Source organism: Sorghum bicolor, chromosome 1 (genome assembly GCF_000003195.3).
Source record: "Sorghum bicolor cultivar BTx623 chromosome 1, Sorghum_bicolor_NCBIv3, whole genome shotgun sequence".
In the NCBI taxonomy this organism is placed as follows: Eukaryota; Viridiplantae; Streptophyta; class Magnoliopsida; order Poales; family Poaceae; genus Sorghum; species Sorghum bicolor.
The window spans coordinates 65501968-65519751 of record NC_012870.2 but is presented as its reverse complement, the minus strand read 5'-3'; the positions used below and the strand labels follow the sequence as shown (position 1 = coordinate 65519751).

The 17784-nt window shown below is 37.9% G+C and overlaps 1 protein-coding gene across 4 annotated transcripts; it reads right to left on the bottom strand.

Moving 5' to 3' along the window:
* On the bottom strand, window positions 5294-17068 carry LOC8082625 (telomerase reverse transcriptase). 4 transcript variants are annotated; one of them, XM_021451237.1, is made up of 12 exons: window positions 16345-17068; window positions 16109-16189; window positions 15440-15505; window positions 15182-15355; window positions 14396-14998; window positions 13060-13186; window positions 11194-11323; window positions 10400-10499; window positions 8559-9644; window positions 7170-7672; window positions 5877-6137; window positions 5294-5726 (listed from the first exon to the last, which is right to left on the bottom strand). In XM_021451237.1, exons 1-12 carry the CDS (start codon window positions 16684-16686, stop codon window positions 5453-5455), a joined length of 3747 nt encoding a protein of 1248 aa, XP_021306912.1. In that variant the 5' UTR covers window positions 16687-17068; the 3' UTR covers window positions 5294-5452. The 4 variants fall into 4 exon arrangements, with proteins under 4 accessions (XP_021306912.1, XP_021306913.1, XP_021306914.1 ...); XM_021451238.1 differs by having other exon boundaries at window positions 8559-9302; XM_021451239.1 differs by lacking the exons at window positions 16109-16189; window positions 16345-17068 and adding an exon at window positions 15638-16085.

The following is a 17784-nucleotide window of genomic DNA, read 5'->3' as shown; positions in this document are numbered from 1 at the left end:
AAGGTGATCTCAAAAGTACTGTCTTGTAGACTACACTATGTACTGCTAGATATCATAACTCCAAATCAGGGCACCTTTGTACCTAGGAGGTTGACCTCGGACAATATATTGATAGCCTATGAATTAACACATTTTTGTTGAATATAATAGGGATGGAGATTTGGGTCATGTGTAGCTCACAAATTATATATGAGTAAGGCTTATGATTGCGTTGAATGTAATTTTCTAGAAGCGACGCTGTGGAGAATGGGTTTTGTGTAGCAATGGATTAAGTTGATAATGGAAAGCACACAAATATAGTTTCATACAGAATTAGAGTTAAATGGAGATTTGATGGAGAAATTTAAAGATTTGAGCAGATCCATGGCTTCCAAGGGACTGCTCAAGGAGACCAATTATCCCTAAGGGCACTCACAATGCAGACTCTATCATAGAGTCTAAAGTTATTTATTACCTCGAACAATGTGGACTTGGAGTCTAAATAAGACTTGGAGTCTTATTTTTTCTATCTCTTTCTTCAATAAATATGTTGCCGCATCAGCAAAATATCATAAATAATATGTAATTAATTGTCTTGGACTCTGTGATAGAGTCTTGCATTGGGAGTGCCCTAAAGGTACCATCCTACTCACCCATGTAGATGAGCTAATAATTAATCCGATCACGGGCTCGTGGGATGAATAACTAATCAAGGACATCTTTTTGGGAAGAAGACGCCCGCATTATCCTAGCTTGCTCTGCCTGTCCTCGAAGGCAATGACAACAACTGGCCTAGTACCTCGATAAGTTTGGCTGCTTCAGTGTTCTCCCAGTGCGTACAAGATGTGTCGGCATGATATTCTTCGTAGTAGAGTACGGGGAGGGTGAACAAGGAGGGAGCAGCAGTGGTCCTAATCCAACGGGAAATTAATCCGTTGTGGCGTCAAATGTGGGACATGAAATGTCCAGGCAAAACCAGACACTTTCTATATATGGCGTTATGACAGCCATCCCCTCCGACACAATCTTATACAGAAGGGGACCGATGTGTGGCGAGGAGCAGAGAAGAGGACGAGCTCATCTATCTTTTTAAGTGCAAGTTTGCCAAGCAGGTGTGGCAAGAACTGATGATGGAGAGAGATCGGTCACTAACTCACTACTAGCAGCCAAGCCGTGGCCGCGTGTGGGAAACAACAAGCATCTCATGAAAGCAAAAGATCAGAACGACAGGGTCAAAATGGCGATCACGCTGTGGTACTTGTGGTCTAAACGAAATGCAGTTCCAGAAAAGGGAACGAAGGCGAAGGAGTTCAGAACTGCTGGCACGTTCTATCAGGTCTTATGCTAAATGAAGATACCAAATCATTTAACACTGAAAAACACTAAAACAGACTCATCTGAAGGTTAAAAGGCGGTGGACTAGACTTCCAGAAGGAGTCCTAAAGCTAAACTGTGATGCATCATTTAAAGAGGAGACGGCTTCAGGCAGCTGGGGTCTCCTCTTTAGAGATCATGATGATGATGTTGTGCTTGCCGGTAGGGGGAAGAAGCTCGACTACATGTTGAGTGTGTTCCAGGCTGAACTAGTAGCCTGCCTACATGGGGTCCAAAGCAGCCTTGAATCTTGGTGTGGGAAGACTGATATTGGAAACCGACGCATTAATGGTGATCATCAATCTAATGGTGATCCTATTAGCAGGACCTGCGCCCACTATACTCATTTCCAGTTGCTTGAAAAGCCCACTGCTCTCAGTGATCAGCATGCATCTGCAGGCCATACGTACATCTCCAGCATGGAGACCATGCATATATAGGGTGATCACGTGATGTGTTAATCTTCCTTCATATGGTCATGCATGTCTGCATCAACTTTAATAAGGTGCGTTGTTAGCCTGTTACATCGACGCTATGGCCAACATCTACTTTCCTGCTGGTCACCACGTGCCTATCGCTAGAATTCTAGAAGATAGAGCCATCCCAAGGCATTGTATACTATGTGAACTACTGTATATGGATCACTATCAGATCCCTATGTACAGTATTTCTACCTTAGATTAACTACATTCCTTATTACAGCACTCCTACTACTTGCAGCTTTAATTTTTTTTATAAGTCTATCTATGGATTGCTCTAACCAGACGCTTCCTCCAGTAAAATATGTCAAAATCATATGCCAAATCACTACCACAATCTCGAATTGTCTTAAATGCCAAAAACCGCTAAGAAAAGTTGTTAAACCGCCAAGGAAATGATCCTTGACCACAAACTGTCAAACAAACACATTCAAGGATAGAAGCTAAGGGAAATTAGTTTCCTTGGCGGTTCTAGCACTCAAGGATGATTTCCTTGAAGGCTAGCCGCTACGAAAACTATAATCAGACTTAATTTGCCAAAGCACCAAGAAAATGTTACAACCGCCAAGGAAAAAAGTTCTTTTGAGGGTCAACAGCCGTCAAGTAAATTAATTTTCTTGAGGGTTGACAACCTCCAAAAAAACACTCTAGATCACCAAGGTAATTGTTGTTTTTTTGGCTGCTCTTCACCTCTAAGGAAATTATAGTTTTTCTTGATTGTCATGAACCGTTAAGTTAATTGGCGGTTTACTTAAACTAGTGTGGAGTAGCACTGCCAAGAAAACTATTATTTCCTTGGCAGTTTGATTTTGGCCCCCAAGAAAATTTGAGACCGCCAAAGCAATTCCAGTTTCGTGCAGTGAATATTATAGTATTTAGTCATACATATTTTTCTCTCATAATAAATTAGTGAACAATACTTCTAGTCATGGCTTTTCATGACAAACGAACAGACTAGACATCCATAAAAAAGAATCTCTACAATCCCCTGGCACACCAATATATCTATTCTTATCCTTAATCTATGAGAAAACAAATTCTTCAATTGCTGCAGTAAACGCACGGGGTTAGCTACGACCTAGTGATTAATGAAAGCACCCGAATTATAACAAAAAAGGCCAGGAGCAACGAGGACGAACACGGACCACCCGTGGCACCTACCTCTCTCTCTTTCTCTGCCCTGTCCTGTGCCTCTCCATGTTCCAGCTCCTGCTGTGCGCATGTCCCGTGGCACCATCACCAACACCAACAGATGGATACCCCCGTGCATGCTTCAGCTCCTCTCCTCTGTATCCGGCCGTCGCCTGCTCTCTCGTCTCCTCTGCTTCCACGTCGTCTACACAGAGGTTGGTCGCTTTCTCGTGCAGACAAAAGGATTGGAATGGATTACTAGTATACTTGCCGTCTTTGTTGCGTGATAGCTTCTGCTGTTCCACTCTCCATCGACCGTCGATTCTTGGCCTGGGCAGGCAGGGTAGGTACTATATGCGGCCCCGATTGCATTCCGCGACCAAGCCAGCCAGTTGCAGCTTACCTTTTTTTTTTTCATTTGAGCCTCAATTTGTATGTCTTCGTAGAATAGAAATCATCTATGATGATATCCGTGGTGAATTATACTGCAAGTTCTTTCTCAATGTAGATTGATAAACAATCTCTCAAAAAATGCATCTTTCATTTTATTTTGAAGCCGTGTCTTGAAGAGCTTCGTTGCAACACTTGCTAAATTCTGAAACTACTTTGGGTCAGTAGGCACCATCAAGCTCATAATGTTGTAATTGACATCTCAACTTAATTCTTTCTTGATCTGAAAAGTCAGCAGGATTGGTAGGCACATCAAGTTCATAAATGTTGTAATTGACATCTCAATTTAATTCTTTCTTGCTCTGAAGAATCAGCAGGATAAAACTTTGAAGCTCAAGAACACACATCATCAATCTTGAATTGACTGAATGCATCTTTAAGATCCAAACTAGTACACAAAATGAGAAGCTCAGTTGCTTGTTCACTGAGCTTAGAATTTAGCTCTTGCATTTGTTGATCAATTGCAACTATGAAAACACCATATCTATATTGATGCCCAACTGTTGTCTCACTACTAGAACGAGGCTGAAAAAAATAGCATATTACACATTCATATCTAGAACAGTAATGCCTTGTTTACTAAAAAAGTTGTCACTTCACTGATAAGTCTGCTCCAATCATTAGATTCTGAATCAACTTTTGCTCCAACCATTCATATCTTGAGATTTCTGTTGTAACTTTCTGCAAAGAACTGTGATTCCCATCAACTCTTTCACCAGATGTAAAATAAATACAAAGTCAAATGACATCATCAATTTAACAGCACCAGCAGCCAACTGCATTGACCTCTTCATTATATGAATCAACTTTCTTTGAGGTAGTTGATTCATCATATCCTCCAAAAGGGCAAGCTTGAAATGCTAACCATCGAACTGCATCAATATATGTCCACGCAAATGCTTGATATCTTTGTTTGTCTCTGCACTACATGCTCAATATGGCCTGGTGTATTCTTCAAATTATCATAACACTTCATATTGTAATTATGAGCAGATTTACTATCATTTCCCATGTGAACCAAGAATGATTAGCTCCATCATTCTTTTTTTCTCCAAATTTTAAATACTTTCACTATAAATATATCTGACCCTGCATTTCCAGATGGCTCCTTATAAAATAGAACACAAGGAAACACAAGGCTCAACTTTTGAAGGTAAATATTCTAACCAAGGAAAAGCATAATGTATACTTTGCGAACTCAGTCTTTTTTATTAGCAGGATGTGTCCAGGATATGATTTGCTGGACCAGAAGCAAGATATGTGTCTACTTGGTCTCTTTTTATTAGCAGGATATGTATCCAGGATATGATTTGCTGGACCAGAAGCAGGATATGTCCATGTGAAATTAAAAAGGACCATGCATAATGTATACTTTGTGAAGTTGGTCTCTTTTATTAACAGGACACTCCCAAATTTGCCGACGAAAACCTGGATCTCGTTCAACTATCAAAACACTAGCATCAGCATTAACCTTTTGAACATTTAGTGCTGGTTATCTTGGTGCTTCTTCAGGGTTGGGGGCTTCCTCTGGGACCATACCAACTTCATCGAATTCTAGAATGAATCGGACAACAAGCATCCCAGAACCAAAATTATTGGGAAAAATTATTGTGTGCTGCATCAGTGACGCCTAGTCCTCTAGGATTCCAATTCCTAATCCGGTCTATTCTAGCACACTAGTACAACATTTGGCCTAACTTAAGCACTATGATGAATGCCTATATAAGAGCATATACATACAACCAAACACAGATTAGCTGCACTGTACAAGGCTGCATACAGACTAATAAATGCAACCAAACGCAACCTAAGTGCTCTGCCTATGTTGGTCTTTACCTTTCCCGTTTTGCATCCAAAATCTTAAACTCCCAATTAAAAGAAAAAATAGAAATCATAAAGACTGCATTAACAGTGATGGTGGAGGAAATGGAAGGAGTATATCGAATAAAAGTCACAATCATGCTTGATGCCACTCGTCTGTCACTTGGACACAAAAGGTTCCCGTTCACACAAAGCAGTAGTTACCCTCCAGTTTCCTTCTAAAACTTAAATTTCCAGAACATTGACGAGTGAGAGTCATCCACAGCATAGCGCAAACCATCATTGTGATGGTCCAGATGGCCACACCTCTGAATTTCCTCTCTCAGCAATGCCAACAAATCCTTGTAACGTGATTGCTTCTTCTGAAGCACTCGAAGGTATGCTGATAGGCCGAGCCACATGGTTTCTTTTCGCCTAAGCTTCAGAACTGGGCGTACATTGTATTGCAGCTCCACGTCGTGGATTCGCCTGACGATGAGGCTATGCATATACCTGCTTCACCAAAAAAATGAAATCACGAGGAAAGACAGTAGCAACTTCCAATACATTTGATACTAAATCTTTGTTAATTAATAGTCAATAAATAATAAAATCTAGCACCATTTACACATTACTATAAAACATTTGAAGATAATTTGGTACCTGAAAGTTCTCTTAATTATATGCAGTAGCTCCAGTTTCCTAATGCTGGCATCAGGCATGCTCCGGAAATAACAATGAAACTTCATTGCACATAAGAGGAAAGCTTGATATATATTCAGTCTTACTGTGCCTGGTGAGTTGATCGTGGAATCAAAGAAAATGGGATGACACTTCGGACGCATGTAATGGCGTAGCTTGCTCTCAAGGTACTTTGCTGAAGAATGTGTCTTAACAGTGATGGTGGAGGAAATGTCCAGATACCTGTTTTAAGATGCACTCCATTACTTCTTCAACAGTGTGGTAGACAAAATTAGGTTCTGAAACTTTGTCAAAGGGAACAAAATGACCAGGAACAAAATTAGGAAGTAGTAAGAAATATAATAATGATTTAGTGGGAAGAATCAAGTTTCTGTTACAAAGGCAAAAGGTTAAGAAAAATGACCAGGACTCCTTTACCAAAGGGGGCGGGGATGGGAAGAAAACATCCCCCGTGAGTTTTATCGGGAACAGGGATGGGGAAATTTTTAGCCTCGCAGGGATGGGGACAGGGACAGGGAGGCAATACCAGACAGGGAAATCCCCGATGCCATCTCTAACCAGACACGGAACTGCCTAGATTTTCTGTTAACACTGCCCTAATTCAGATATATGATGTTTTATGTTTTGAGCAGCCAAATTTCCAAAACATTGACTGCCATATATAGACTAATATGTTAAAATAGTGTTCAATAAATTTTTCTTGTGTGCAAGTTCCAAAATATAATATATGCAAGTTAAGTAATATAATAGTGTTGTACCTTTATTTCTTTTTACCAACACAATACTATGAAAATTAGTTGTCAAAGATACTTGTTTGATGCTGTGTTGTCCAAAGATATTATGGATAGACTGTTTTTGTTCACAAACTGGTAAAAAGGAACAGTCAAATCTGATTTAACAATGAGCTAGTCACTGAAAGTTAAGGGGACTATGAAATATTTTGCAGGGGTAATCTGTTCGGTATCGAAAGTTGAGGGGCTTATGTTGGTATTTGAACTTAAGGGTTTTTTTTAATTCATGGAGGCAAATCAGACTTTACTAAAAAAAATCACATCAAGGAAAGCCAAGATTTCAACAGAAAATATGGCAAAACCAAACTGTTTTAAGTTGATATTGATTAGAGGAAACAGCCACTAGTCCACAACTACTCAGTGAGTATCTTGACACAAATTAGATGGACTAGTAAAATTCATCTCCATATCTTATTATTAATGTATTGAATTCACCAACTAAACCCGACACCAAAAGGCATACCTTGTATAATCAGCTTGAATTTCCAAAGTTTCACAATTAATAAGCAATCCACTCCATGGTATGAAAGAGAATCCATCATCAGACCTGTAGATCCTATTACAACAATGCTCACTATTTGCAACCTCGAAGTTGAAACCATATTTTCTGTCATTCATGTAGCAATTGTAGTCGGAAAACCCTCTTCTTATCCTATTGAAAAAATCTAGAGCATGCTCCTTGGAGAAAGATATGAATATGAAATCATCAATGAACCTCATTAATAAACTTTTAGGTGTTGAAACGTCCTTTTTTGAATCAATCTTGCTATCATGAAGAAATTCCGAAAGCACAGAATTTTCAAGATGACCAAAGTACAGGGAACAAAGTTTGGGAGATAACTTGTTTCCTTGAATGATGCCTATTTGTTGTGAGTAAAAGTTTTGCCCAATCTTCAAAACATTGCAATTCACTTGCTTCGAAAGGAAACACTGAATCTCTTTCTTTTGTATCTTGTTAAATTTTCCCTAATTTTGGATAGAGAAAAGGTTAACTCAAACTATAGTTAATGAACAAATTACCAAGCAAATACACAACTATAGCATGAAAGGTGTCACAGGATCACTATATAATCAACTTACAGGCAGTCATCCTAGAACCATTTTACTGACAGGAAAAGTTTCCTTAGCACTTTGTTAGTGGTTTTATTAGCATTATTGGAGGTTAGTCAAAAAGAAAGTAAAGCTGTAAAATCCTTTTACAGTCTTTTTGCCATAGCTGTTGCACACTACTATAATCCTGATTTGCACAATAGTTCTATAGTTGTTCACCTAGCAATGTTAAAACCATTTATAAATAAAGAAAGTCTACTAATTTGCACATATATTGCATGTTTACATAACATGGCTTATCTAAGTTAAGAATCTATATTGGGTTGCAAACCATGTCATCTGAGGCCGCATATTACTTACCAAACCTTTTATTCTGTAAATTGTTAGGATGTAACAGCCTAACAGGAAGAGACCTGTTTTACATGGACAAAACTAATTGATACAATTGCAAACAAACATGTTTTACATGAAGGACTTCCTTCCGTAATTTTTAGGAACTTGTTTGCGACCAGCCAATCATCACTAAGCTAACATAGGGCCCAAAAAGTATCATGTTTCCCCTTCACTTCTAATACTTTGCGCTTCTGGGTGATGGTGATTATTTTTGGAATTCTACTCAGATAAATGAACAGAAACAGTAAGGACATAAATATTATAATTCCATTTCAGTAGTTATAAGAATGAACAGAAACAGCAAGGTCATGAATATTATAATTCCATTTCAGTAGTTTCCAATGAAAAGTTTGCATAAAAATTTGTTAATACGTATATGTAACACAGTATGTGGGTTATGATATAGTACCTGGTCAACTAAAATGCCACCCCTTGATGATAACTGAATCGAGAAATCACATATACCATCACCGTTGGAGATAGAAACATTTGAATCAAAACGGTAGAGGGCATTCTTAGACCAGTTGCAAACTACTTTTTTGCATTTCCTCAAAACATAGTCATCACATTTCAACGCATCATCCACAACTTTCAGTAACATATCATGATTAATGCAATCGTATGCCTTTGATACATCGGCAACAACAATATATATCTTGAATTTTTCCTTCAGGTGACTTCTTACTGAAGAAATAAAATGCCAGAGATTTTGATGCACATTATTGTAATCAAAAACAGAAGAACCAAACTTGTCTGGATTCTCATCCCTTACTTTTTTTATAATCAGATGACAATTATTGAGGAGGACATTTTTTGATTGAGCTTTGAGATTTACTAATGGTCTCATATCTTTTGCTTTTGGAACAAACCTCACTCTTGAAGAACAACATAATTGTCTTACTTTTTTTCTGGATGTACCACGCAAAATCCTTAGGTTTTGTTTGTTTAAGGAAGCAATAGCAGTACTAGTTAAGTCTTTCCAAACTGTCTTTGGATAATAGAAAACATCATATCTTCTTGATTCTCGTTCTGTAACATAAAAATATGCCTTCAGTAATGGTATCACAATATCAGAAAACATCCAGCTAATCCAACAATGTAGTAGATTCTGAAGTTTCTCCTCGTCAGATCCAGTTGATAACCAAATTTCCTTCTTCATTAGATCAGAGCAATAGCAATCAGATAATTCAATATTTGATATCCAAGAATAATGTGATACTTTCAGCTCACCAATACAATCTTTCAAGCAATTTTTTTCATACCTACGCAACTTAATAAACTTCCAAATGTTTATCCTTAAAGATCTCTTGCTGCAAGAGTTTCCTAGCAACGGCTCGGGTATAATTCGTGTCAACACTGCCCAAATAAAGGAAACTACTTGCTGATGTGTATTATAAGCCTCCAACTGAACATAAGGTTGATCATAATATTCCGATTTCTCTTCAACTAAATATTGTGTCTTGCCATTATAATTCTTGGCAACATCAGTTGCACGCTGTTAAGAATATTACTTCAATCATTAGTTTGTCATTATACATGTCAATTATCATTTTTGACCAACATATATACATATGTCAAATATTATAGTTTGTCATTATACATGTCTATTATCATTTTTGACCAACATATATACATATGTCAAATATTATAGCAACTAAAGGTAGAACACTGCACACTAGATTAAACAATTTGTTTTGGTTTGTTAAGCAACATAATAGTTGAGAACTAATATCCAATGCTACAACAACCAACATGCTCGTTCATATTTGTATTGGATAGCCATGATTTTTCTAAGAGTCAGAAATTTAAAAAAAACTACAATTTAGTCTAACATATTATGTCTTTCACGATTTGTAATCCTATATATAAAGTTCAGATAACATAATAGATTTTTGGTAAGGCAAAGAACTTTAGGATGGTAAGTGTTGCAACGAAACAAATTATAAAAGACAGAGTAACAATGAACTTCTCTGTTAGGTGCTGTAAACAAGTATTGACACGGGGAATAATAGATTGATTATTGAGGGTGATGGATAACACACATATATAGGCAAGGAAGACCTAGGATTTGGCTTATGGAAACAGAAACGACTCCTTGCCTAAAATATCTCAATGATATCTATGCTAATCATGTGCGAGTGCAGGGCCCAAGAAAGGCTGGGAAGTGCAGCCCATGCCACACCCTGCTGTCTAACAAGTGCTTCTTACATAATTGAAAACAGTTCAACATGTTCATCTGTTCATATGTACCTTGGAATTGACAGAACAATGCTTCAGAAATAGTTTCTTATACTGGCAGCGCTTAGAATTTCTGATGAGCTTATTCATTAGTTTAGGCAGTGAAAGGCACCTGACAACAAAAAGCTTAGAAATTTACATTAATAAAGTCAATAAGAAAAGACATTAGAGAGAGTGATCAGTAAACATGGATGTGTAGCCTGTAAACATATGATCCTTAATTGGGAGAGATAAGGATGAGTAAACACCCGTAGCTTCTAGAGTTCTAGTAGGTATGTGAACATGCGTTATTAGAAAAAATTGAAGCTGAAAACATAAGTGGAGAAAACTATTGATTTATGCATTCCAACAATGGCTGTATCAACATCTAGAATGTGATGTTTTAATCGCCTTGCACTGGCAGTAATTACACATACGTATATTTGGATCTGAAGGTTCAGCAAAAAACCTTACTGCCTTGAAAGGATATTTTTAAGTAATATCTGCTTTTGATAGAAAGAGACTATAGCAAACAAAATAATGAAACAAACGTTACCATGTAGCCATCATCTGTTTCCATGGTCTGGATTAGTACTCAACCTACATTATATGTTCATAGAGCAGCATATGGTGATGAGTGTAATCCATTATGGATCTATGTACTGGACCCACCTTTGCCAATCAAATGGAAATGTTCCATTGAATGGATTTTTGCTTAATGATGAAATATCCACGTTTAGTCTAAAGCTTGTTTATGTTAAATATTAGGAAGCTTCTTCACTTAATAAACCTTACTAACAATATACTTAGTTACATATTTGACTCACAAGCAATTAGAATTTGTTGTACTAGACACATGGCAGTCACGTTTCAGTAAATTTGTGCAGCATCCCTTGATTCCAAATATATGTATTATAAGAGATAATGCATCTGATCTTTTCCTTCTGTTTAATATGTCTAACAGCACTGATTAAGGAAAACTAACATACAATACTGTATGAAAAATCATAAAAGCAGGGTTGCTAAAAGGTTAACTGGTGGAAGAAAAAAATATTATTGTAACATGATTAGTGCTTCTATGCTCCTAGAGGTATCGCACAAATCCTAAATCTACATTGCAAGAATCAGCACATTGGGCAGAAGAAAATCATATACCAAACAAACACAAACAAAAATTCATATACCCTTTACATGCTTTAAGAAAAAAACTCAATCCTTGGCAGAATCATTCCTAGAGGCTAGAGCATTGCCACTAAGAGTAAAGAAAGGTGCCAAATGACAGAAGCCCACGACATGATCCCATATAACTCTGAAAGCATTTACTCAAAAAAGGCAATGTTTTTTCTGCGAGATTCAGGGTGACCTGGCTGGCTGGCACCACAACTGGGTGTCTAACCACTGCATTAGTCATGTTCTACATTTACACACTTTAAGATTGAGTAAATTCAAAGGAAACTACACATGTGACAAAACTGTATTTTTTTAACCCATATCACAATGCTACAAATGTTCCATTATCATAACACATAAGAGTAGACTTTTGATAGAAACCTACTTTAGTTTGGACATTAGCTAAGAATTCAGGTCCATATGTAAGATACAGGAGCATCTCACCATTATGATGCGATCACATATCTTAGCTCTTGAGTTTGCCTAACATTTCTGCCCAAGTTATAAGTTACAACACCTTGTCGCCTGAAATTGAATCACTGGTGTCGCTTCATATTTAACTCTTATGTGTTGCTAAAACGGTAAAACCTATCTAAACTAATACTACATGCAAGGCTGTAACTAATGTGCAAATGTGCCAGGTATTTTTATAAAATGGCAGCCCCAGTGCACGTAGCTCCTGCTTGCGCAGGTTCAGGGGAAGGGTCCAACAACTTGGGTCACTTTATCCTTGACCAAATTTATTTTGCAGCAAGAGTTCTTGTGTACTTACAGTGTCACTTTATTTTTTTTTTATCCATGTACTGTTTTGTTTATCTAACAATTGAAGGGGACAAGGAGTGTTCTGCGCTTGCTCAAACTAGAAATGTGGGCTCTGGTTATTAAGCTTGCATTCAAGCAAATGTGATAATTAAAAGACTTCTGCTGATCTGCATCAAGTTTTTGTAGTTCTGTGATACTGATACCATTAAAATTTTGGCTATATGATGTTTGACCATATGTGTAGTTACAAAAAAAATTGCTCTTTTGATCCATTACCTGGATTAACTTCTTTTCAGTAGGAAAGGCAGAAAAAGAATTTGCAGCTCCATTGTTTATCGAGTTGTATTTCACTCTGAATGTCAGAATTCACAAAACTATGTGGTTACAAAAATCTAATTTGTGAATGTCTCATCTATGTACAAAGCAAACCAATAGCTCTAATGAATGTGTAACTATGTTTGGAGCTACAACAAGTATTATAATCCAAGGAGGTACTAAACCACCAGACACCAATACAAGTATACAACCTGGGCCATGTGGACCAACAACACCAATGCTAACAGGGATATTACAGAATGCAACCTAGAAAGTAGTGGAACCATATCACAGATTCTCCTTGCCTCGTGCTCCAACATCCCAGCCATTTTGTATGAGTAACTTGGCTTTTTTTCATTTTAAAACTATTCAAATTATTACCAGAAAAGAGACACTATCAACATATGCTACATGTGTAAGCCAGCACATAAAGTAGATAAGGATACGGTTGCCATGGAAGATGTTGTAGGAAGTCCTTCTGTTGTAGAAGATAGCATGTCTTGATATAAGCAAATCCACTGATACACATTTGGAAGAATTCAACATTAAGCAATTGAAGCAAATGGGACCATTCTGTAAGTCAAAGATATAACACAAACATTAATTGTTTTATTGATTCATGATATCATGAATAAGATATTAAATTGCTCAGTTCTCTTAATTTTCAAGAATACTCAATGCAAATATGCAACACTGAAAAAACTGATAAGGACAAGCAATATATGCAAGCTACTGAAAAGATTTGTATGCTGCAAAGTTGCAGAAGTACTGTACACATTCACCAAAAGATTGAATGGTGATTTGTACTGCCTCCGTCCATAAATAAATGCACATATCGCTTTTTAAGAAGTCAAATTTTTTTAAATTTGACTAGAAAATATATCAAATAATATCAACATTTGTATTTGCAAATAAGTATATGATGAAACTATATTTCATGCTCAATCTAATGATACATATTACATATGATAAATATTAGTATATTTTTATATATATTTGGTCAAACTTAAAAAGGTTTGACTCCTTGGGAAACGAGACATGCATTTATTTGTGGATGGAGGGAGTATGCTGCAAGCTATCGACCAAAGAACCAAAACATGTATGTGTTAGAATGTGGCCTACTCATCCACAAATGTACACATGTGTACACATATGCATAAAACCCCTCCAAGTAGAGGGAAAATACAATACATATAAATCTAACAGTATGAACGTTAACAGTTATTCATTTGTGGATTCTAAGAAAACATAGCAACCACCATGTGCTGAGGAAGGTGGCTACAGAAAAACAGGAAACAAATCTATAGTGCTCCCTAGAATATGATTTCATATCCTCAGGTAAAGTAAAAGGTAGAAGTAAAACCAGGAAACAAATATGTACTGCTTCCTAGAATATGTTGCCATATCCTCAGGTTAGTGTAAAAGGTACAAATAAACTGATCCAGTCATAGGTTAGTGTAAAAGGTATAAATAAACTGATCCAGTCATCCAAAAAGGGAAAATTAACATAACTAATCCCCGATTTGTGGATGAGTAACTCAAACTTACTCAAGCAAGATATGTTTTTGGGACACAGTTTAAATGTGCTAGTCACAAGGCATGGGCCTGTTTCTTGCATACTCTTGTTCACTCCCACATGATAGTCAAGTATGAATCAAGCTAATACTTCTAATTAAAAACATAGTCATGTGTACATAAACAGACCAGGTTGTAGAAATAATAGTCAAAGATCTAATTGTGGAATGAAATAATAATTTCTGACAAGATTGGTAGATTACTGACATTGAGATGCATGAAATTGGGAAGTCCAACTTGAGGGAATGTAGATTGAATTTTCGATGTATTGTTACACTGGGAAGGTCTAACATCAAACACAGAACTTGGTGATTTTTCATAGGACAATACACCATATGGCTCTTTAGCATGTGAATGAGTCACATCACTGCTCTTTGCTAAATAATCATTATCTACTGTTGGTTCCAAAAACTGCACTTTATCATTCACCGTAGCACCCAAGTCCTCCAGTAATACATCATGGACACCAACTCGACTGATGTTTATTTTACTCCCCCCAGTTGACAACCTGTCCTCAGAACAAATCTGCTTCTGTTTGTTGTGGCGTTGCCAACTGTACAGCCGTTTTCTTTTCCTAGGATTCTGATAATCTAAACTGGAACACTTTATTGATCCATTAGTGAAAGGAAGTTCTGAGCGATTACATTCCTCAATTAAACAATTGGGTTCTGTAAATTTTGCAGAACCATAACTTCCAGAGCTTTTTGGATTATCAAATTTCCAAGTGCTGGTATCTGGAGAAGGGAATGCAACTTTTGAATTGTTGACATGGCCTCCAGATATGTTTTGTGACATCTGGCACAGATAGCACTGAGGTCACAAAGACAAGGAATCAGCTAAAACAACAATAATATTCCAAGGACTATTCAAGAGAAACATAGGATTTCCTACAGCAAAGTCAGAGCTATTGAGGCATAAGTTCATTAATTTATTTTGGAAGTGTTACAAAAGATTTGAATGTAATCTTTAGAACAGCTGAACATAATTTCTTACCAAGTATTTTCCTTTCGTGGATTGGGGTTGTTGATTTTTTGTCATATCCGCAAACATAGGCTTTTGCAGGAAAACATTGAGTGGGAGGCCAGTTACTTGAAAAAAACCGTCCTTCTTAACAGGCACAAATATTGATGAATGCCTTAGAATATAGCACATGAGTAAATCCCCAATCTGAAAACAACAATTGATGTCAAGAAAATGCAACACAGATATCATTCATCATAAAAAAGACTTCCTTTATACCGAGTTACTGACCCTTTGCAAGAGAATTTCCCAAGATAAAGAAGAAACAAGCTCACTAGCACACGTAGTTTGGGCACCCTGATACAAATAAGGATTCCAAGTAAATAGAAGGAGCAACAGATAGCAATAGAAACATATCAAAGAGTCAGGTTAAGCAACAACAGTTAACTGAAGTAGAAAGAACTGATTTATGTTTATCTAAAACATTACCATGTGCACATGAACAATCTAATGAAGCATTGTTTTAGACAATGGAAGAATGTCTCTCGACATCTGCATCATGGGATGAACAAATAACTAATGAAACATAGATTTTGCCCTTCAAATATTCACGACCAGCTTGGATAAACTTAAATAAAAGCCTGGTATCCAACTTTTATCTTGTTCTCATCTAACAACACTGAGCTGCCTACAAGCAGTAAGTTAGCATTTAGTGGTTTGACAGGATTTACGTGCTGTCTTTAGCGCACCCTTTTAAGATGTCAGCCATATTCGGTAATGCGACAGGTTTGGTTGCCTGGCTCATACTTAGTTTAGTACAGAAAATAAAAAAAGGAAAAGTTATGTAATAATGCGACAGGTTTGGTTGCCTGGCTCACACTTATTTTAATAGGGAATGGAAGACATAGATATTAATAGAACTGCGAGAGTCATTCTGTAGGATTTAGAAGCCATTAATACCGCATGGAAACCGCTGGAGAGGACGTTGGTTGTCCTCCACGTTCGATCCGCCATCATCAACTTGATCATCTCCCGAACGAGCTAAACGCCGAGCAACATGCAGGCAGACAACCGGCAATCTCAAATACGGGAGTAGGCAACAAGAACAAACGAGATCTATGCACAGGTAGGCACAAAAAAAGAAAGGCAAGGGGGGGAAAAAAGACGAGACGTGGAGAAGCGCAACCGCACGGAACCTTGGCCTGCGAGTGCCCGGCATTCCCCGGCGTGTACCGCGGCGGCGGGGGTGCGGACGACCCAGCCGGCGCGACGACGCAGACAGCGCGGGTGACGAGGCTGCGGTACGCGACCGGGTCCCCGTCGCGGAGGAGGTACCCCCAGCGGCGGCACGCGAGGCAACCGGCGGCGCCTCCGCGCCCGCGGCAGGCGGAGCAGGGCGTGCCCGGCGGCGTCGGCGGCGGGAGGAGCGAAAGGACGGCGTGGCCGAGAGTGCGCGCCAGTGTGCCGTAGGCCTGGTGGAGCTCCCGGGGAACCCTCCCCCGAGGGCCGCCGCCTCCGCCGCGGCGGCGGCGCGTCATCCTGGAACTTGGAAGGCGGAGAAAGCGAGTAGGTGGGCGCTGGGCGGGAGGGGAAATGAAAGCCGCACCCGACTCGGCGACTCCCCGAGCGGGAATATGGGGGATGGGCGGGAGTTTGGACGAAGCGGCGCCCTTCGGGAGGGGGAGAAAAAATGTATGCAGCGGCGCCGCACGCAGCTACCGCGTAGACGGACGACGCGTGTCCTGCTGGCCCACTAGGCGAGATGGCATTTTTTTTTTTTAGAAAAAAATCTATTTTTTCTTTTCCAACTTTCACGAAAAGTTTGTTTTTCCTCCCTTAAGTATAAAACTAGGGCCTTGTTTAGATCAAAAACATTTTGGATTTTGACACTGTAGCACTTTCGTTTTTATTTGACAAACATTGTCCAATCATGGAGTAACTAGGCTTAAAAGATTTGTATCGTGATTTACAGGTAAACTGTGTAATTAGTTATCTTTTTTATCTATATTTAATGTTCTATTCATGTGCCGTAAGATTCGATGTGATGGAAAATCTTGTAAAGTTTTGGGTTTTTGGGTGCATCTAAACAAGGCCTAGGTAAACCACCTCCCTCAACTTTTCAAACCGTACATTTTACTTCCTTAGAGTGGTTTCGAAAGCGGTTTTGTTATAGTGAAGTGAAAGATGGTTTCGCTACACTTACGGTGTTTTTTGTTTTTTTCCTTTTTTTAATTATTTCGGCCGAATCTTTGAAAATCATAGTAAATCACATAAAAATTATAAAATAGAAAATCTAATGTTTTTGGACTTCACATAAGTAGATCTACTCAGTAAACATATAATATAGTATGTTTTAGTGCGATGTTTTTGTTATAAAGGTTTTATCTTTTTTTTTAATTTATTTGGCTGAATCTTTGAAAATTATAGTAAATCATAAAAAAATCATAAAATAGAAAATCTAAGTTTGTTGGACTTCACATGAGTATATATACACCATGAACATATAATATGGGTACCCTTTAGTCCGACAAAATAATTATAGAAGCTACAGCTATAAATTATTTCAATTAATTATAAAAAGCATATATCTAAATTTACAATAAAAAAATTGTACTAAAGTATACTATATTATATAT